Here is a 20,374-nt window from a genome sequence, read left to right as displayed (position 1 = left end):
TTTCTGATATCTATTGAGTAAATAAAATTTCTCGGCAATAATTTGAAAGCTCTACTTAACAATTTTGATGGCTACTTGTACAGACTCAAATTTTTCTTTTTCTCTACAGTGTTATAAATGGCTACTCTCATTTGCCTTCTATCACAAATCTTACTTGACTTTGTGATATCTAAAACTTTAATTATGATTGTCTATTCCTTTTGGATCCTTTATCATTTAAATTGCAATAAGCTTGTGAGCCAACTAGCCTTTTTTGCTTCTTACATTTTTCAAAATATGTGCTATTTTCCTGACTTTATTTTTCTTCTCTCTGGCTCATTTACTGCAAGAAGATTTTGTATCCTTCCAATTATTCAGGATTCTCATTAAAGCTGGGCTTGAGCAGAGCCTTTTTGCAGTTGTACATGTCCTATGGCATCTTTAGACTCATTTGAACAGTAGTTGAACTAATCTGCAAGTTGTAGGCTTACAGTTGTCTTCCTTCAAAACTATAGGCAAGCTTAAGGCTCTATCACTTTGTGTGTGGATTTCTTATTGAGAATATGTAATGACAGCTGGGTTCTCCGTAGCTGATATTTTATTCTGAAAATTTTATAAAAAGTTGCTCCATCCTTATGCTCTTAAATTTCATCACAGTGTGTCTGTGAGTGTTCCCTTCTCTGTTCAGTTTGGAACTCTACACTATTTCATTTCCAGTATTTCAATCTTTTGTTACTTGTAAAGAATTCTCACGCTTTTCTCAAAGATTTTTCTCTCCTTTTATTTCTTCTCCATTCCTTGTCAAGAAGTATCATCTAATTTATTTCCTTCTCCACATATTATGTAGTGAATGGTCTTAGGAAAACTACAAGCCTCTTTAAACGGGAGGTAGTATTTATTTTAGAAAGTCCTGTTAACTTTGTGATGAAAATTTTCCTTTGGCAGGAGACCAGAAACTGTAATACCCACATCCAACCACAAGAGGTCAGACAGTCATCAAAAACCGGTATCACTTTTTTAAGCACTACGGAGTAATCATGATAGCTATAAAACCCGATTCTTTTGTCAGGTATTTTCCAAACAGTACTCACCTCTCAATGGAAAGTTTCATTTCCAGTATCTCTAGCAAGATTAGGGTTTGATCCAGCTTTCTCTGAGCTTGAGATAAAATCACTCCCATCACTCCTCTTTCAGAAGGAAATTTTTGCAGTTCGGAATCGATGACTTATCTAAACCCTTAAAAATGAACGTCTCTCAGAGGAACTGTTGCCAGCTCTGTCACTTACTGGCAGCGTGACTGTTAGAAAAGTGTTTATAATCCCGACACCTTTGGTCAGACACATCTCAAAACGAGGATACTGACTGCCTTCATTAGGGTTATGGAGGTGACTCCAGGAGAGCACACTGCAGGAGTCACCAGCTGAAAGATTAGGACCATTCTTACTTCCTCGTCTTCCAAACAAGAGGTCAGGGGAGGGGTCTTCACATGTGCATTCCACATGAATATTCGGAGTTCAACGAAGTTACATTTTATCCTTGAAGAAGATTGCAGTCAAAAAAGATACTTAAAAGCCATGAATATTTCCTGAAATTCTTCATCACATTGGGATGGAAACTGAGGAGAGCTGTGGGTGGGTGACTATTCCTCAGATCTGAAAGCCTAGGACTTCTGGGATGGTTCTGCTTCTTACTATTCCTAAGCTCCACAAAAATGGGACTGAGACATCCACCTCCCAAGATATGAGGACTAATGGACCTCTTTAAACACTACCTGTATCTGAAAAGAACCAAACAGGCTTATTAAGATATCCCCACAAAGTTACTCAGAAAAACAAGAAATGATGTATACAAATTGATTGGAACAATCCCTGGAGTACATGGGAGCTTTAGAGATACAACAGTAATTAATAGCAGTGCCTTGAATGGTAAAGTATAACATTAAGAAGTGGAACTCAGAAGCAGCTACCAGGTTAGGCAGGTGGCTGGTACTGAAATGCAACTCGTCTCACATTCTGCTGGACATATGTGCCTGCTCCTGCCAGCTGTGTGGCTAAGTGGCACCTGTTCGGGGAACAGAATTAATGAAGGCTTTGGCTGGAGATAAATGAGTTAGCTATGCATCAGCCCATTAATCATTTTCCATTTTGAAAATGATTTCCAATAGCCCTTCGTTGTGCAGCTCATGATCAGATACAAAAACCACTTGTGGAAGACAGACTGAAGGAGATAGCTCTTGTCCACCCCAGACCCTATTGAGCCCTGCCTGGCCTGTTGTACACACAGAAATTAAACCCTAAGTTCCTTGAGTTTAGTTCAGTTCAATCACACCTTTGCAAACTCCTGTGACTTGGCAGACACTGCTGTGAATGGAGGAGCCAGAGATGAGGAAGGTGTGGACCCCAGGCCAAGAGACTGGGGAACAATGAGAGTTGGCTACTCATGGTGCCATGTGGCAAATGTCACAATGGAGGAACATGTAGGATGCTAGGACGGGAGAGGTGTGGAGGTTAGGTCGGAGAAGCAATCATGGAAGAAGAGATGCTTGGGTTGAAATTTGATGAGTTAACATGATGGAAGTAGGAGCCAGGTAAACAGACCGCCTTGAACAAAGGCCTGGAAGTAGCTGAGCTGATGGGAGTCCTTACCTCCTGCAGCAGAGGAGGCCACGGCAGGTGCAGCTGCATGGAGGCTAAGGATGCCCTAGAGGGCTGAGGACCTAACATGGCTCATGGGCTCCACGGCAAGACTCCCTCTGCTGGTCACAACATAAACTACCTTCAGAGTCGCAGGTTGAGCAGGGCCAGGTGAACAGGGCTGCTGCTAACCCCAGCCTCACCTCTGAGCTGTATTTCACTACCAGATGGCTGATGCAGCCTCTCCAGAAGGTTCAGATCCTAGAACTGTCACTCGTGGGCCAGGTCCAAGGAACATTTACATGTGCGGTGACCCTTCTCGATGCAGAGTACTCAAGATTGCAATGCAAGAATAATCTGTACTTTCATTGTTTGATTGATCATTTTTCCATGTCTAAATCTTGTAACCTGAAAAGCAACTTCTAAGATAACAATATGCAATATATTAACTAGTGTTAATTTCTTATATTTTTGAAATTCTGTATTATTTCTTTTATTTAAAAAAAATTTTTTAAAAAGCAAAAATTAGAAAAAACAGATTGAAATGCAGCACGGAGGGTGGACTGGGGCAGGGTTCTCCTGGTACCAGGAGCTGGCCAGGAAGATGATACAAGATGGGGAGTCCTGACGTGCTCTGAGCTTTCCTGTACAGCAAGCAGGTCTGTCCCCAGCAGGCTTAGGATAGAGAGGGGACTTTTCCACTTTGTCGAATTGCCTAGCCTTTCCAGGGCTGCTGCAGCTCACTCTCGTCCATCCATGAGGACAGCTGCTGTCTCAGGGAGGTCCGGACCAGCCCAAACCACTGCTAAAAGCAGGCTGAGCACCAGGATGCATTTGAACATCAGACCAAGTCAACAGGAGTTACATAATAAACACAAGCCTGGAAAAAATAAGGTGGCAACCATGGAGGACGATTTAAGGAGGAAGATAGCTAAGCAGATGGCACTAGAAACAGCTGACTTAAACACAGTAAAAAAATTTTTTTAAAAAAAATTAAAACAAGTTGCAGTTTGCTGGAGGTTGCTCTTTGTTTTGGGATTTAAAAAATGTCGATGGCAAAGGGAAAACACTGGCAATGTTTCCTGCTCTATCTAACTGACAGATTCCTTAGGCAACTCCCATGAGAGAGAATGCAGCCTGGTGTGCGTTGACTTGATCCTTAAGCTCGCTTCCCCGGCTGTGTTAATAACCAAGTTGCACGGAATGGAGCTTCCCCCGGCTCCCTTGAGCTGGACTATTTATCATGGCAGCAGCTGGAGATAAGCTGGACACAAAGAGGATTTGTGTCTCAGGAGGGTCAGTCCCTAGATACAGAAAGCAGAGGAATTTTCTCATTAGTGGGAAGTCAGCGCTGGGACTTAGGGTTTTATCACATGCCTCCCGTGCAAATGGCAACGAGGAGGAGAGGGTCCTGGGGGTGAAGGACTCCAAGAAGCTCTCACTGGACAACTTGAAGTTTCCGGAGCAGACTTCCTTGGGAGATGAGAGACATTAAATGCCATCTGCACTTACGGGGCTTTTCAGGGGAGGCAGATGTTCCCTCTCACAGGGAGTCACAGTGAGGGGCTCCAGGTGGGGTGTTCTAAGCCCTGGGGTGGGAGCATTGCAGCATGAATGAAGCCCATTGGGATCCCCAGGGTCAAAATCTCAACGGGAAGCATTTGCCTCGTGCTATCACAGTCAGGCTGACCTGGGCGAGTGAGCAGCACAGGGCTGAGAGGACAGATGTTCAGGACACTCCCAGGATTCTGACCTCCAAAGGATTCCACAATCTAAGGGATCTGACCTAGAAAGATTTCTCTGCCTTTGGGGCAGTCTTCAAGGTGCAGTTCTAATGAGCTAATTCCATAAATTTACCATCAGCTGGGGTTCCCCACCAGTACTATTCACACTATGGGAAAGAAATGTTCCCTAGCCGGGGAGTTAGCTCAGCGGCATAAATGCCTGCCTCGCAAGCCCTAGGTCATGAGTTCGATTCCTGGTACCAAAGCAAACCAAAATAACAAAAAAAGAACTGTTCCCCAATGACCTCTGGTTGTGTTTCCTTCAGCAACTGCTGTCAGCCTAGAGGAAATGATTGCTTTTCCATCTGAAATTAATTGTCCCTCTTTGGCATTCCTGCAGCCCTTTAACACATCAGTGTAGAGAGTCCTACGTCATTCCCACCAAAGTCACCACTCTGGACAGCACTCAGCTTGTGATAGGCAGGAATTTGGATATACTGGTTGAATAAATGCATCTTCACCCTCAGCTTCTAGACTAGTGGCTGTTGATTAGCAGAGTGTTGAATAATAATGGTAGGAAAGGAAGGCACGGGAGAGATAGATTTCACACCTGAATGACCACAGAAGCAACTCCTGAAGCCATCCAATAGAAGAGGTTGCCCAAAGAATAGTCACTGGAGCACCATCTCAAAGGAAAATACTGCTATTGTATTTTTAGTGCCTTTGCCCATGCTGGGTTTGTCTCACCTCCCAGAACAATATGTTGTGCCCTACTGCAAGGAAAGCAAGCACACTTGGAAGGCCTAGTGGTTTGCTTCTCATACTTGCTCTGAGAAACCATGTGCAGGAGTGGAACTGATGCAGAAAAGCCTGCAGACCATGTTTCACACCAGAGAGCCTCCTGCTGTGACGTCAGAGGGACCCCAGATGCTGAATGGTAGGATCCACCTGACACAGTCATGGCGGCAAAGGCAAGGGTAGGACACAAAGGACTCATCTTCCTTCCTTTGGAAATGCGTGTGGCTTCTGTGAACAGACAGTTCAGAAGTCCCTTCTCGTTCTCTTCTCCATTTTCTTCCTTTTCAGGACATTAAACGTCTGGCCCTTTCTCTTGTGTGAGTCCTCTGTTCCTTGGATCTGATGGCCCAAAGTGTCACAAAGGGACAAAGAGTATCAGGCAACTCTTGTCCCAGCCATTTTCTCTCAACAAGTGAATGTCAAGGCCGTCCCAGTTCAGGTGGCCCCTGTGAGCAATTTTTCAGCAGTCACTAAGTCTGCAACTCTGGGTATTTTGCTGTTTACTGATGCTGACCTGTTTGAGCACTGGTCCCTCTTGGAAAGAAAGTACACAAATGAATACACAGCTCCTTGTCTTTCTTGGTGTAAGCAGGATGTGGACCTAGGCTGAGAATCGGTGGCCTAGAGGATGACCCAAGAGTCATTGGTATTCTGTCCCAGAAAGATCTTACCTGTGCACATACTGTTCGTCTCCCTGAGCCAGCCAAAGGTGCAGACACTCTCACCAAATCAGTCTGTCAGGGGAACAGTGGCAGTATACCCCTAGAAACTGCAGTCCCCAACAGAGGTGTCAGGCTGGTGGTTCCTCAGCAATGCTCATATGCCTCACATTTTTATTCCCTATTTCTCACTCCTCCAAACTTCCAGAGCAAAATGCCAATGCTCTCCACTCAGCCTTCAGGAAACCACTTCTCCCCAGCAGTCAGGAAGGGAAAAACCAAAGCCAGCAAACCAAACCAAATCACTTTATTGTGCAATTTCCTTCTACCAGAAAAATTTCTAAAAATATAAATATGAACTCTCTAAAAAATACTCAGAATAAATCTGTTAACTTGCTCCTCTTCCAACCTGGGGCCAAATTTGTTCTTTAAAAAAGCTGGCATTGATTGCAAACACGTTTCTTCCTATCACCCACAAGATATGTTTCTCTCTATGTGAGCGGGGAGGGGACTAACCTCCTGCCGGGTTCTGGAAGCTCACCTTGTGCAGGGCAGCGGAGCAAGTGCTTATGGTAAGCGTGGGGGGCAATGGACAGAGACAACGGGCTCCTTCAGTCCTCGTTGTCTTGCCCTCCTGTGGACAGGGCTTCCCAATGACCAAGCTCTCTCTGGAAACTGGTCTTGCTAACAGGGATGTGTGGGGTCAGGTAGCCATGTTGCAACCACAGGAAAATCAGACACAGCACCTCGTGGGGCTTCGGATGCAAGAACTGGTCTGAACGGAGGTACTCAGCAGGATCTGTGGAAGTTGTTCCCACTCTACCCTAGACAGCACTTATTCCGAAGCACATCTGCAGGCAACATCTTCATCATCTAAAACCAGGCTCAGTGTCAGAGGGACTCCTGAGACAGCTGTGTCCCCTCCATGGGAGGTGGACGGCCAAGCTGTAGGCAGCTAGAGGTTGACCCAGGTGCTTAGGGTATCTTAGTTCAGATACGAGTCTGAAGAACTCTGGGTGATGCTGATCCTGGGATAAGCTGGTGAGATCCTTTGGCTAATCTGGGCCTGAGGGCCAGATAACCCAGGAGCAGCCTGAGTGTGGCATGGCAAGCTGGAGCCAGCACCAGCCATTTCTGGCTACTCTACCATCAGCCTGAGGCAGGCATCTGTAGTTTCCCATAAGAAGAACAAACCAAGCATTTCGTACAGAGATCAGGTGAAACCAAGCTTGCTCCCGGATGCATGTTTTGTATCTGTTTGCATATCCCCACATCTGTGTGTTTGGGGTAAAGCCCCAAACTGTTTCAGGAAACCTCATAGAACCCCAAATGGTAGTCCAACCCCGTGGCCAGATATCATATCTTTAGGATGCTCTTGGAGTAAGGCAGAATGCACCATGCACTGACAGCCCTGATCACTCCACCAGCTGCATGGACCCTCGTGAATGGGGAAGGTACAGGACTTCGCAGGGAGTAGGTGGTGAAGCCCTGCTTGTGGAGCAATGGAAGACAGGGGGTTTGGGGGTGGAGCTGAAGTCACACAACTGCAGAAGCAAGAATGCAGGAAGGTACCCACATCCCAGCAACCCCACTGAGGCAGTTCTGCAGGAGTTGGCACAGAGGTTCTGTATGGCAGAGGTAGTGGGAAGGGAAGCAAAAGCTCAGTGATGAATTGAGACGTGAGTCCTGGGTATCCTAGAGCTCATGGGTGGGAAGCCACACAATGAACAGAAGAAGTGGGGAGGCCGCAGGAATCACAGGAGGAAGACTGCTGGAAGAGCCTGACCCGGGTGGCTGTGCCACTGCCAGCCTTCTCCTGAGCACTGGCCCCTTTGTTCAAGAAAAGAGATGTCCTCCTCTTCCTGCAAAGGCCCACTTGGCTGGGATCACTTCGGCATCGCCTGGCCACAGGAAGACAACATGATATGCCCCCTGGTGGAGACAGGAACACAAAAGGTTAACCCAGGAGGGCAGCAACCAGCTAAGCAAGGTTGGGTGAACCCTGTTGGTCTCTCCTCACCCAGGTACTGGGAACGGGCACAGAGGAGGACCAGGGGCATAAGGATAAGTGAGGTGCAGACCAGAGGCCCCTCCAAGAGTGCTCAGCACTGCCGGATACTCAGCAACTTCAGCACGAGCCCCAAGAGCACCTACTGCTGAATTAAAAGTAGTTCCCACCACAATTCTCATCACATCTCAACCTCTCACATACTTCACCCTGGCTCTTGCACTTACCCAGGCCCTGCATGGCCTCATTCTGGGCTGGGGTGGAGGAGTGACCCTGACAAGCTGCTCTCATCCCCAGTGACGTTCTTTTATGTCCTGGCTTTACTCCTCTCTCTACCATCTCTACTTCTGGTTCTCCTAGGCCTACTCCCGAGTGTCCGGGCTCTCCTCTCAAAACAAATCTAGAACATCCTCTGTGTTCCTGCCGGGACCTGCCTAGCCCTGTCTTTACACACAGCAAAGGTAGCCTGATTGTTCTTCTTTGCATGGAGCCCCAGCTCAGACACAACGCTTTCCCAAGTACTTCTCCAAGAGGGGCGAGGACTTTATTCTTCATCTAACATCTGACTGAATGGGGAAAACTTCTGATAGCGCTGGGCAAGAGGTTCAATCCTGGAGTGACCTCGCAAGGTCTCAGGCCCGGTAAGCACCTCATGTGGTCCCACTCTAGGGGCACAGGGAAAATGGCAACCAGGGTCCCACACTGTCATGGGACCAGGGGGAGCCATGGCTGGGCTGTGGTCAGGGTGGCTTTCCAGGCCAGGCCTCATCATCAAGCCAAACCATCACTCCTCACCCAGCCTCATTCTTCCTGAGGCCACCATGGAGAGAGAAGGAACCAGGAAAATGGGAAAGAAAGGAGAAGACAGCAGATAGGAGGTGGGCAAAAGGATTCCTGCAAGATCCATCATCCAGGCTGAGGACCTGCAATTCAGTGGGAAGCTAGGATAAACCAGGAGCTGCAGGCTCCAAAGGCTGCAGCCAACACGTGGGGAGTTAATGGAAAGTTAGGATCAGAGATGGCACCCAAGTCCTTTTGCCATTCTTCAGACAGATTCTTTCACTGGGAAGACTTGTGGGCTTCTGGCCCCATGTGTGGAGAGTCGGCTCCCTGCTGAGTCTCATGCGAGGAAGACTAAGGGCATGGCGGAGCTGGGGCAATGGCCCATGGGCAGTGGGGGAGAAAGCAGGAGGGAGATGCGTGCTGGGCAGGGAGGAGAAGAGGGGCTACTCAAAGGACAGCAGGTCTGGGTGAGGGCCCTCATTGTCTAGGCTGGAGGTCCGTGCCCGAGGACAGGGGTTGCTGTCTTCCCAGGACTCAGCCAGGCTGATGGGGCTCAAGCTGAGTTTGAGGCCATTCCTCTCGATGAGGCCAGAGGACGAGGCTCTTCTGTGTTCTGTCGCCTTTAGCTTGGACTCATCCTGGCTGTCCTTGTGGATTAGGTCAGGTATGGACAGGGATACCTCGCCATTGGCCAGGGCCTCGCCCCTATTTCCCATTTCCACAGTGGCTTCTGGTGGCAAAGCATCTGCTGAGATGGGCTGGGCAGTGGGAGGAGAGTCCTGGGGCTGCCCGGGTGACAGCTCAGTCCCATACTCCAGACTGCTCAGGACAGGCTGCGAAGAAATCAGCATGTCCTGGGTGGTCTTCAGGGCTCGAGGGGTTCGCTTCTTGGTTACGGGGGGTGGGGGATCCAGCCGAGGGAAAGCTTCTGAAGGCGACCTGCGAGGTTGAGGACAATAAACACATAAGCTTTATGGGTGGCAACACACCCATCCATGTTGCATTTTTATTCTTTAACTCCAGTTGCACCTTCAACTCACCCACCCAACAAATATCTCTTGCGTTGGGCTTTTATTCTGACTTTAGGGTAAAGACAGGATAAAGATCCCAGAGATTTGTGTCATACTAAAACCTACCCAAAGCCCCACAACTGCATGATGTCTCACAGGCATAGGTGCTTAAAATGAGGGAGCCTGTCAATAGGCAGGGGAAGAACGGGAGGGCAGCAGCAGGCTGCTCTGTCCCTACACCAGGGAGTCTCATCTAGAGCAAAGGCTCTCAGGTGTGGCTGAGCATCAGAAACCATTAGGGAGCTTCTAGGCAACACGTGTGTTTGACTCCAGCTCTGTGATCTCCAGCTACTCATTTTACAACTCTGTACTTAAGTCACCTGCAAAATGAAAACAGAATCTACCTCCCTGGTCAACAAAACAATGTACTAAAGAGTGTAGACCAGTGCCTAGGACATGTTCCTATGGTCATGGAGGCTGGAGCTGGGTCCGGGAACATGGCCCAGTCTTTTAGCTTTCCTTCAGTTGACCAGTTCACATCCATACCCCATGGCATTGTCCCCTGGTGCATTTCAGTTTGCCCATGGACCACTTCTTCAAGGGGGCTACCAGGTGGGGGTGTGGAGGGGAAGGCTCACCTTTCCTCCTCCGGGCTGGCTCCCAATGCCACATCAATCCCACCAGCTAGGTGGGCTCCAGCGGTCTTGTTGATCTCCATCACACCCACATCGCCCACGGTGGAGGGCTCCTTTCTCCGCAGGAGGTCATTGACTTTGGCCCCCATGGCTTTGCCCAGGTTCTTGAGATGCTGGCTGCTGCCCACCCTTAGTCCTGGCCCACCAGGTTCTGCAGAGCTCAGGGTGGCAGAGCTGGAGGCCACAGGCCTGGACAAATGAGGGAAGGAGTGACTTGACTGCAGCTTTGGAGTCAGGGCTGTGTTCAAATTCTCAAACATGCTGTGGTCAACTATGAACAAAGAGGGGAGCAAAAGAAATGGATGAGCAGGGAAGAGGAGGACCTGGAATCTTATTACTCTACTTTCCTATCTTTACACCACTCCCTAAACTTGTAACTCCATAAGCCTTTGGAAACATTCAAGAAACAGCCAGCAGAAATGCTCCTGAACTCGCTAGTGTAGTTTTCTTTATGGGGCACAAGACCAGAAATTCCAATTCTACCCTACCCGAGTTAATCAGTGACTGGCTCTCACCATCCAAAGGTGAAGTTACTCCTTTACATTGGCCTCCCTAACTTGTGGCTTGACCGCTTTCTCTTGGGGTCAACTCAGCCCTTTGAATTAAAATAAAAATGATGAAGCAATGAGATGGGACATGTCTACACTGCCATAAGCACATGCTGAGCCCTCTGATTGAGGCACTAAGAAGCCAGAGAAAGGATGGCAGGTTTGAGTCTTGGTGGTGGAAGCTCCCTGCTGATGGCCATCGCATGGGAAAGTTTTTCTCCATGGAAAACAGGCCAGCAATTCCTCAGGTTTCTTGGGTGGAATCTGGGAGAATGGTTTAGCTTATATGACAGGAGGCCACAGCTCCCACCAAGCAGATCAGTACTTGGAGCCAGTGAAGCATGACAAGTCTGGCAAACCCTAGATTACATAACCCTCACAGCCACCCAGTAGGGAGGGGTGCATGGTAGGATATCTATTTATACACAAGGAAAGGGCCTCAGAGTGGTTCAGATACAAACAACAAACTCCTGGGGCTCAGACCACAGCACTAACTGCTGGTGGGCTGGGAACAGAACTCAGGTTTTCCTACCCAGAGCTCACACTCTTTCTACTACTTTGCTCTGAATTGGATCACAGCAACAGCTGCCTAAATCTGCTTGGTAGGTGGTCCTTCTCTGGGCATCTCTCCTTGTCTTGAACAGTTAATTTGAAGAGTGGATTGTAAACAGAGTCCTGGCTCATTCATCTTTAGGTCTTCAACACCTCGCCTGGATCTGGCACGTGGTAGCTACTCAGCAAATATTTTGAATTGCCAAAACTCATTTTGCAGACTGAGAATTGTGGAGGACAAGATGGAAACACCAAGGCTTGCTGCTGAAAGGGCTGGAGCTCCAGGCTCTGAGCCATGCTGTCTACACACTGGCATGTGGGTATCCTCTCTCAGCAGGAAATCCAGCTCAGTAAGCAAGACAGCCACAATTCTGAGGCCTCGGACCTAGGCCAAACTTGTCCACACCAACCATCCCAGATATAGTATCAGTGTAGGGGGTGGGCATGTAGGATTCCTAGGTTCCTCTCCCTGGCAATTCTCTCCTGAGAGAAATGGAGGTTAGGATGGACTCTTACTTCTGTCTGGTTCTGGCATAAAGTGGTTTGCCTGCCCTGGACTGCTGAATCCTGGGCCAGGTGGTACACATCTCTTTCATGTGGTTTCACCAGAAACATCCTCTCTAGGCCAACTACCTAGATGAGCCATGTTCTAAGGGTGTTTTGGTGGCAGGGAGAAAGCCATGGAAAGGAGGACAGAGGTCTTATTCTCTGTCATGGCCCCCACCCAGATGGCAGGCAAAAGCTCCCCTGGGGTGGGGTTTGTGCCAGGGGACTTGGACCACAGTATCCCTGGGTACAGATGTGGCCAGCATTCAAGCAGTTCTCAGCGCACTCTCCAACCAGCAGGGCCACCAACTCCTAGTTATTCTGCTAAGCTTGTATCTAGCCACTCATCTAGCCACTTTGGCACAGTTTGCTTGTTGGGTCCCACACCCTTCTCATTTTCTTACTTATACACTCTCTAAGCCAGCCAAGACTACTTGGAAACTAAACAATTTAACAATCATCCCCAAAACCAGCAGGTAAGTATATGGGCACCTAAGGGATTATATGAAGTGCTTCAAAAAGGGGGTGTTGGGAAGAACAAGTCTTCCACCACTTCCTGGGTCAGACATTTCCCTGGTGGCTTCCTTTCTGGTGAGTATTCAGAGCAGACACTCATTTTTAAAGTATAAACACCAAAGCCCCAACTTTATTATTATTTTTAAAACACTATATAACAAATAACTTTGGGATTATGTACCATTTTGAAGCTCCTGTATTTGATGTTCTTTCATTTATAATACAGCCCATAAAACAGACTGAATTCTTAAGCAATTCAAAGATGGCCTACTATGTCCTCACATTACAGATGGTTAAGTCTTTCTGGTAAATACATCTTGACTCTGTAATAAAATGATAAGCTCCTTGACGGACCATAGAATTCTGTGTGTTTTTCAATTTAATTTTTCTCTCTTCTGTAATGCCTGGCTTGAGTTTTGCACAATTCTAGGCTTTTTAAATGTTAGTTTAGTTGAATGTGACCTTTATATTAATTCTTAAAAAGTCTATGTGTCCTAGGTTGACATTGTAGGGGAAATGCCCATAAGTCTGTTTCATCTATATAAAAAACAATCTCAAAAACCTCTCTGCAGGTGTACTCACTGGGGCTCCTAGGCTGGACCAGGAAAAACTGTCCTTCCTTCTGATCTAGGCCTCTGGCTGGGGCCTTCCTCATCCCCACACCAAGGGATGCCCAGGGAGCCCCTTTCCTACTGATGAACTTGAAGACTCCCACACTCTGTCTGTCCTGCCTCAGACATGGAGGCTTGTGATTTAGTAAATAATGGCAGTGGAGGACAAAGAGGTGACTGGGTCCCACTTGGGTGGCCCTCCCAACAGCATCCCTCCCATCATGCACCCAAGCATCACATACCCAAGCAGAGGGGGGAACCTAGGAACATAGATCATCCACAAGAAGGGTATCTTACCTGTCCGAGAAAGGGGCTCGGAAAGCAGGCGGGAAATAAGAGAAAGACACATTTTATGTAGCGACCAATCACTTTAAGAGTGTCACCTCCTGCCTCCAGCGACAACATATGACACAGTATACAGCACACCAGACAGAGGCCCTGAGACCAGGAGCACAAGAAGCCTGAATGACCAGGTTCCCAGAAACTATAATAACTAACCAGAAGACGGTTCTATTTTAACTCTACAAACAGGCTTCCCAAATTTCTCCAATAAGTTGAACCTCCTTTCCATCAAGTATATCTCAGATCCCCTGTTGGCAGTGGGAGATATGAGATGGATTAAGCTTACAGTCCCCTAGGTCCTATGTGTATCCCTTTACACGTACATTATTACCCACATGGAAATCAATAGATCTCAGCCAGGAACACATTCATCTACTCCAATTAGACTCCAACACTATGGAAAAGCAGTGGCAGAAACTTTGGCCACCATCACACAGGCACCTGATGGGTAAGAGGGACCAGAAGTCACATATTCTGACTCCCAAATCCATGGACTTCCTCTACACCGCAGTGGTCCTGTAAATTGCCAACACCCTAAAAGTTTTCAAAGTATATGACTTTGATTTACATCCCAATGTACACCCAGACCAAGCCATGAAACCCTGACAAGCCATGTTCTACCACTGTCTTTCAGATATTTTAGTACTGACTGTAAAAACAGGTGGGAAGACAACTCTGGGCTCTTCCATCTAGAATCTGACAATAAACTCATACATGCTTCACCCTACCATGGAAGGAGCCATCGCCATTGCCACTGCTGGAGTGGACTCTATCTTTAGCCCTCAGCATAAGCATATCAGCATTTATATCTGAAGCACTGATGCATATCTAGTTGGCATGTTCTGAGAATACAAAACGGGGCACCTTGAGCTCATCTACAAAGTATCACAATCATCTTTCATTTGTATTTCACACCCCAGTAGTGTTATGTTATATGACAGACCAAAGCTGAGCAAAGAGGCAGCTCTGATCTCCTGCTACTGAAAGAGCAAAAAATATCCACTGGTGTTTCAGTCACTGACAGAAAGGAGCACCAGTCATTGGAAACAATATGTGGTCCCTATTCTTAGAAAGTGCACATTGAAGTTTTAAGTATAAAAGGATATAATGTTTGTACCTTACCTGTGAATAGTTCGGAAAAAAAATCAAGTATATACACATATACATAGGACAGTGGGGGAAAGAAACTGAGCGAGCAAATAGGGTAAAATGTTAACAGTATGAAAATTTAGATATGGGGCACGTGGGTGTTCCTGTGCTAACTGGTGCTAACTTTATCTTTGTTTTATAAATTTTGTGTTATTTCCAAATAAGATATTAAAATATCTATATCTATATCCATCTTCCAAACCAAAACCCCCAAATTAAAACAAAACCCCAAAAACCCTTTGATGCTAGAAGTTAGGCAGATAAAGAAGAAAAGCAAGGTGATCATTCAGAGAAGACAGAGGACCCCAAGGCTAGGAGAACATGGTGAGGTCTATATGCAAAAGGCCAATAATAAAGGAAGAAGGGGACAAAGACAGCGTCACTTTCTTATCCCTACCATATTCTTCCTTGTCTCAGGGTATTCTCAGCTAGTGCAGGCCACTGTGGAATGGCATCAACAAATCTTTAGCAATTAAAGAGAGACCACAAAATTTTGCTTGGGATAGACCACCTCCATTTCACAGGGTAACCTAGCAGGTCAGTGGAATCATGTGACCTTGTGATGTCAATGTTTCAGAATGTTCATCACCAGGGCAACCTGGCCAGCCTCTTGGGAGTAGGTGTGTGATCTCCATACTCTTGCGGAGGTCAGAATATGGAGAACTTCTCATTCCTTAGCATCTCTGGACCTCGAATCTCTTCCTCTGCCCGGAGCACTTTTCCTGACATTTTGTCCTCATATGCCACCAGCTTGCCAGGTAAATTCTGATACCACTAGGACCACACAGATCGGGGTTTTGAAGCTTTTACTTAAGGACCCTATGAGATCATGTTACAGGACCATGTTTTAGTGAAAAAAGCCAGTTTATACATGGGGAGAAAATAAGCTTTCAAAATTCTGCTTTCCTGGTAAGTAATTCCTACTGTTAAATCATTTCTGGCAAGGCAAAAATACAGAAAATATTTATCAAATTTCTTCCCCTTGGAGTTTGCAAAAAGTATCAAGGTCAGTGGTCTGTGTACATAGAAAGTAGGATTTCAGCTTTGTTTTGACGAGCTAGAAAAGATTTAGACTTCAACCATCAGTGAGTAGCTAAAAGCAGGGTAACTAATGAGAACACTGCAGAATAAAGTGGACTCTGAACACTTTCACTTCAAAACCTGGACCCTAGAGACCTGTAACATCAGCATCTCCTAAAAGCCTGTTAGAAATGCAGAGTCTCAGCCCCCACCTTAGACCCACTGAGTCAGAATCTGCATTTTGAACAAGGGCCCCGTGTGATTCCTTGCATATTAAAATTTGAGAAGCAGTGTTCTGTGGGGTGGTTCTCCTACACATCCTTTTGACTACATAGGATATTTATAAATCCATCCCCCCAACTAAGCCTAGTGACTACCCTGGAATTTAAGGTGGGTCTGCTTTACATGCAGATACCGCAGAGCTCAGCAAAGGCCCACATGTGGGCATGATATTCTAGAGAATGAGGCTTCTCCTGGGTACCAGAGGATGCAAAAGCTCGCAGTGCAGGGTGAAGTCACGCACGTGCTGAGCTGCAGAAGGGTCAGTTGAGGGGTGGGTCAGGCAGACAGATGTCCTCTGGGCCACATTCAAAAGCCCTCTTTCCAGAAGGTCTTTTTAAGGTCTGACTAAAACTGTACCCATTGGAATTCCCCAGGATGTCATCCAGAATAGCGCTGCTTGGCTGGGTTTCAGAGGTTGTTTTGCTTCGGTTTTGAGGTGCTTTGACATACAAAGGGTGAGCCTTTAGGTGCATCTCAGAGAGCTTTAAAGAGAGGGTTCCCAACCTTGCTCAGCTCACCAGTATTTCTTCTGTAACCTAGACATTGCAAAGACAGCGGTACCCAAGGAGGCTGCCAACCCTGCTCAGTCCTTGCCACCCCAGTACCAAAGGAGCTCTCTCCGGCATGGGGTGCATAGCAGAGTGTCCTTCCCAGGTGAGGCCTTCCCTGACTCTGACGGGAACATGTGGGAAGCTGGGGATGGGCCTAAGGAAGGGAGTCTGCAGGCTGCTCTCACGCATTGTTTCACTGGCAACCTCTTGTCTGCTTCCCGCCCTGTAGAGTGACACAGGCCTGGGGAGGGGGGCGGGAACAGGGTATGGGTGCCTCTCCTCTCCTTTTCCCCAGCTGATAGGGGAAGTGGTTTCTGTTTGAGGGAATTATTGAGGGATCAAGATAGGCAAAGAAGCTGGAAAGATGGTCACAGCTGTCAGTGCTAAAAAGAGTGACAGAGTCTGAGGTCTGTCTGTCCACTAGGCCAAAGGTCTGAGTCTGTGCTTAGAGAAGGCAAAGGACAAGCTGTCTCCTGGGAGGGGAAGACCTGATACACAGGGACACTTAGTCACTGACATCCAATGGCTGTCTGTACTAACAGAGAAAGCAAAAACGAATGTCTCAGATCGCCCTCCCTGGCCATCTTCTGCCTGCCCTTTTGTCACTGTCCAGGTGGGAAGGTGGTCCCCTGAGGTCACGCGTGGATGCCCATCCTCTTGCTTTTCTGCTTCTCTTGATGACCTCCAGCCACTGCAGCGTCGCTGCTCCCTGCTGTTGCCTGCCCTCTGCTGTGGCTCAGACCCAGCCCTTTACTTTGCAGACTGCACCTCAGGGGACAACCCAAACGGGAAGCAGCTGAGGCGAAACTGCATCATCTACCGACCCTGGTTCTCCCCGTATAGCTACTTCGTGTGCCTGGACAAAGAGAGCCACCTAGAAGCCTGCAGCCTCCCAGAGGCGGAACAGGATGAGTGCAGAGGGGATGGCAGCCTTCTTGAGGACGAGGCTGAGAGTATCTGCTCCTCCTCTTCCTCCCCAGAGAACACATGTGCCCCAGAAGCCACTAGAAAAACCAGGCACGGCCTGGACTCTGTGGATTACGTCACATCCCAGGACATCCTAATGGCCTCCAAGTGGTACCCAACTCAGCAGAACGGCTACAAATGTGCGGCCTGTTGTCGCATGTACCCCACGCTGCACTCCCTTAAAGGTCATATCAGGTGGGGGTTTAAGGAGGGATTCAGCTGCAGGGTGTACTACTGCAAGCTCAAAGCCCTCTGGAGCAAAGAGCAGAAGTCCCGGCCCGGGGACAGGCTCTCCTCAGGCAGCTGCCAGGCCTTCAAGTAGTCACCTCAGGTAAACAGGGGAGGAAGCCTATTGCTGTGTCTAGAGAGATGCCAATAAATCGGTTAGTCACAGCTTCTGTCAAGTCTGGGGTCACCTTGCACCACCTGCCGTTTTTTCCAGAGCCCAGTCAGTCCTTATTCCCTTCATCCAACAGTTGCTTAGCAACCCCAGGCTCAACTCCCTGCCGGCTTCCTCTGCTCTCCTCTCCTCTCTCCTCTCCCCTCCTCCCCCAGAAAGGACTGTGCCTGAAGTTTGGGAATATCCTCTCAAAGTAAGTTGTCTATACCAGCAGTACAGGCAGCCCGCCCCCAGAACCGTGTTAGAAATGAAATTCTCAGGCCCCATTCAGATCTCCTGAGTTAGGAGCTCCATCCTAACCAGCCTTCCAAGTGTCGCTGAAGCAGCTGAGAACTGAGAACCGCTGCTCCAGGATCCTCGCCTTCTGCTTGGCCTCTGTAGGATCTGCTCCATCTCCACCCTCCAGGAGCATGGCAGGCTGGACTCTCCTGTATGAGCAGTGGGAAGCCTGGCTGCAGTCTGATGGCTTCCTAGATGTTAGATCTTCCGACAGGTGGGGTGGAGAGAACAACAGGCCCCTGGGCAGAGGCAGCAAAGGGATGAAGAGGAAGGGCCCATTCTCACTGCACACATACGCTGCAGTGGCTCACTTAGGATGGGCATCTTTTGCTGAAATAGATGACAATCACCTTTCACCCAGGGGATACTGTTTCATGGCTGTTTTTCAAAACAGGCAGATAAATATGTGAGCTATGGCTCCCTGTTACCTAATGTGCCCAGGGGACAGCCCTGACCCTCACTCTTATTTCTGTGGGAGCCTCATTGCCAATCTGACCCAGAAACATGGGTGAGATCAGCCCATTATGTATTTCCAAAAGGAAAAGGACAAAAGCTGAACACTTACTGGTCATATTTGCATGACTTATTTACCTCTCGCTTCAGCTCCCGATGACTGCATGGGTCCTCCCACCGCAGCCCTGCATCTCCTTTCAGGGACCTGACCCCAACTTTCCTCCATCTTTGCCTCCCCGACAGGTGGGCTAGTATGTGGGCAGGGCGGCCACAGTCGCCCCCGTGGCTATACGGTAACTGACTGCAGCCCTGCTCTTTGTGCTGTTAAAGTATCGTTTGTCGTTCTTTTGTTGCTCAAAGAGAGGAGCTGGGCTCAAACCCCTATCGCTTCCTATGCAGCATGTTTTGTTTCCTGTGTGGACATTCTAGAATGGGCCCATTCAGACTCCGACCGATCTCATGTTCAGCTGGGACCCAGTGAAACTGTATAATCTTGATCCTAGTTATATTAGAAACGAGGGTGCAGTACTTTCTCAAGCACTCAAACATCTGTTGCTATCATGTATCCTAACATGATTTGGAGTTTGAAAGGACCTGGGGTCTGAAGCGACTACACAGATGGGACTGCCTTAACTCTACGGACATTTGGAAGTGCATAATTCTTAGTTGGGGGGCAGTCTTGCACAGGATGTTTAGTAGCACCTCCGATCTCCACCTACTACGTATTAGGATACCTTCCCTAGCTGTGATGAATGAAAATATCTCCAGATACTATCAAACATCCCCTAGGGAAACAAAGTTAGTCTCAGTTAAAACCAGTGGTACAGTGTGAGCCAGTAAGGCTGCCTGTATGCACCAACTGAGGGCACCACTTTGCTCCCCTTCTTCAGGGAATATGTGAATCCCTTCTTAGTGCCACACCCTTGGGAACATGTCACAGAACTGATCCCTCCTGGTTTGGGAAGTGGGTGGAAGTGAGAGGCATAGAAGGAGCAGGTGAAATAGAAGAAGCAAGAAAAGACCATGGAAAAGCTTTTAGAAATAAGAAAGATTTATTTAGCAAAAGCCACTAGACTAGTGACAACATCCAGGGAGTAAGTGCACTTACATTAACAGAATCTTTTCCCAGAGAGTTGATCCAACAGAGTTAATGACACAACAGTTTTGGGAAGTAGAGGGCTAGAGGGAGAGAGGGTAGGAGGAAGCAGTCAAGCAAAGAGTAAATAAAGCAATACAATTCCTAAACAAGATCAGTTGAGAGAAGTGGGCTAAGAAGAGGTTTTACAGATAGCACTGACAGCAGGGGTATAAGGAATATAATTTTCAGTCTTTATATGCAGTCCATCCTGTGCAGAAAAATTCTTTTCTGGCTCTGCAACTGTGAGACCTGGTGTGACCAAGTCTGTTGGCACCTAAAGCAGGGTGGGGCAGGCACCAATAAGGGAAGAGCCCCTGGTGTCCACATGTTCTCCACATAGGGCAGAGCAGAAGGACAAAAAAGAGAAAGGCAGGGCTGAGTTAGCAGAGCAAGAAGCAAGAAGGGAAGAGGACAGAGTGATGTCACTGGCAAATCAGGTCTGTAACATTCCCTTTCCTGTCCAGTTGGCCCTGAGGGAGGTCGGTGGTTGGTGACCCTCCCAAGCTCCTAGATCTTTCCTTGGTCTCCCATCTCCACACATCAAGTGTGCACACATTTGGGTCACACGGGAGAGGGTGTCATACATGAACAAATACTCCAGGGAAGACTTGAATCAGGGAAAGTGTAGGCTTGAGACAGGTGGACACTGGGGCAAAAGCCTTGAACAGGTCCCAGCTTAACATCAGATGTAACTGGTATTCCCATTTCTTTTTACTTGCCTCTATTTCCTTT

The 20,374-nt window shown here is 47.8% G+C and overlaps 2 protein-coding genes across 8 annotated transcripts in view; one reads left to right on the top strand and one right to left on the bottom strand.

Annotated features, from left to right (window-relative positions):
- Positions 1-6,076: 6,076 nt before the first annotated feature.
- Positions 6,077-20,374, bottom strand: part of CUNH1orf226 (chromosome unknown C1orf226 homolog) — a 281,545-nt gene continuing 267,247 nt past the window's right edge. For 6 of the 7 annotated variants that reach the window (XM_013149255.2, XM_063253570.1, XM_063253571.1 and 3 more), the window contains 2 exons: positions 10,233-10,560; positions 6,077-9,523 (listed from right to left, as the gene is read on the bottom strand). In XM_013149255.2, coding sequence (XP_013004709.2) covers positions 9,028-9,523; positions 10,233-10,560 — 824 coding nt within the window. In that variant the 3' untranslated portion in view covers positions 6,077-9,027. Of the gene's footprint in view, positions 9,524-10,232; positions 10,561-14,950; positions 15,159-20,374 lie in introns of those variants that run through there. The other variant, XM_063253575.1, reaches the window with a different exon arrangement.
- Spata46 (spermatogenesis associated 46) lies at positions 15,141-17,750 on the top strand. Its single transcript, XM_003466695.5, has 3 exons — positions 15,141-15,311; positions 16,396-16,509; positions 17,168-17,750. Exons 1-3 carry the CDS (start codon positions 15,209-15,211, stop codon positions 17,692-17,694), a joined length of 744 nt encoding a protein of 247 aa, XP_003466743.3. The 5' UTR covers positions 15,141-15,208; the 3' UTR covers positions 17,695-17,750.

This window comes from Cavia porcellus, unplaced genomic scaffold (genome assembly GCF_034190915.1).
Source record: "Cavia porcellus strain 051 isolate PalLab524CR breed Dunkin Hartley unplaced genomic scaffold, mCavPor4.1 scaffold_7, whole genome shotgun sequence".
Classification (NCBI taxonomy): domain Eukaryota; kingdom Metazoa; phylum Chordata; class Mammalia; order Rodentia; family Caviidae; genus Cavia; species Cavia porcellus.
This window is presented reverse-complemented; position numbering and strand designations above follow the sequence as displayed.

Excerpts from the sequence above, each read along its gene's own strand:
- Spata46 (XM_003466695.5), top strand. The coding sequence starts at position 15,209 with ATGGAGAACTTCTCATTCCTTAGCATCTCTGGACCTCGAATCTCTTCC. Across the intron at positions 15,312-16,395 it reads ATATGCCACCAGCTTGCCAG|ACATTGCAAAGACAGCGGTA; the intron begins GTAAATTCTGAT and ends TCTGTAACCTAG. Across the intron at positions 16,510-17,167 it reads TAGCAGAGTGTCCTTCCCAG|ACTGCACCTCAGGGGACAAC; the intron begins GTGAGGCCTTCC and ends TTTACTTTGCAG.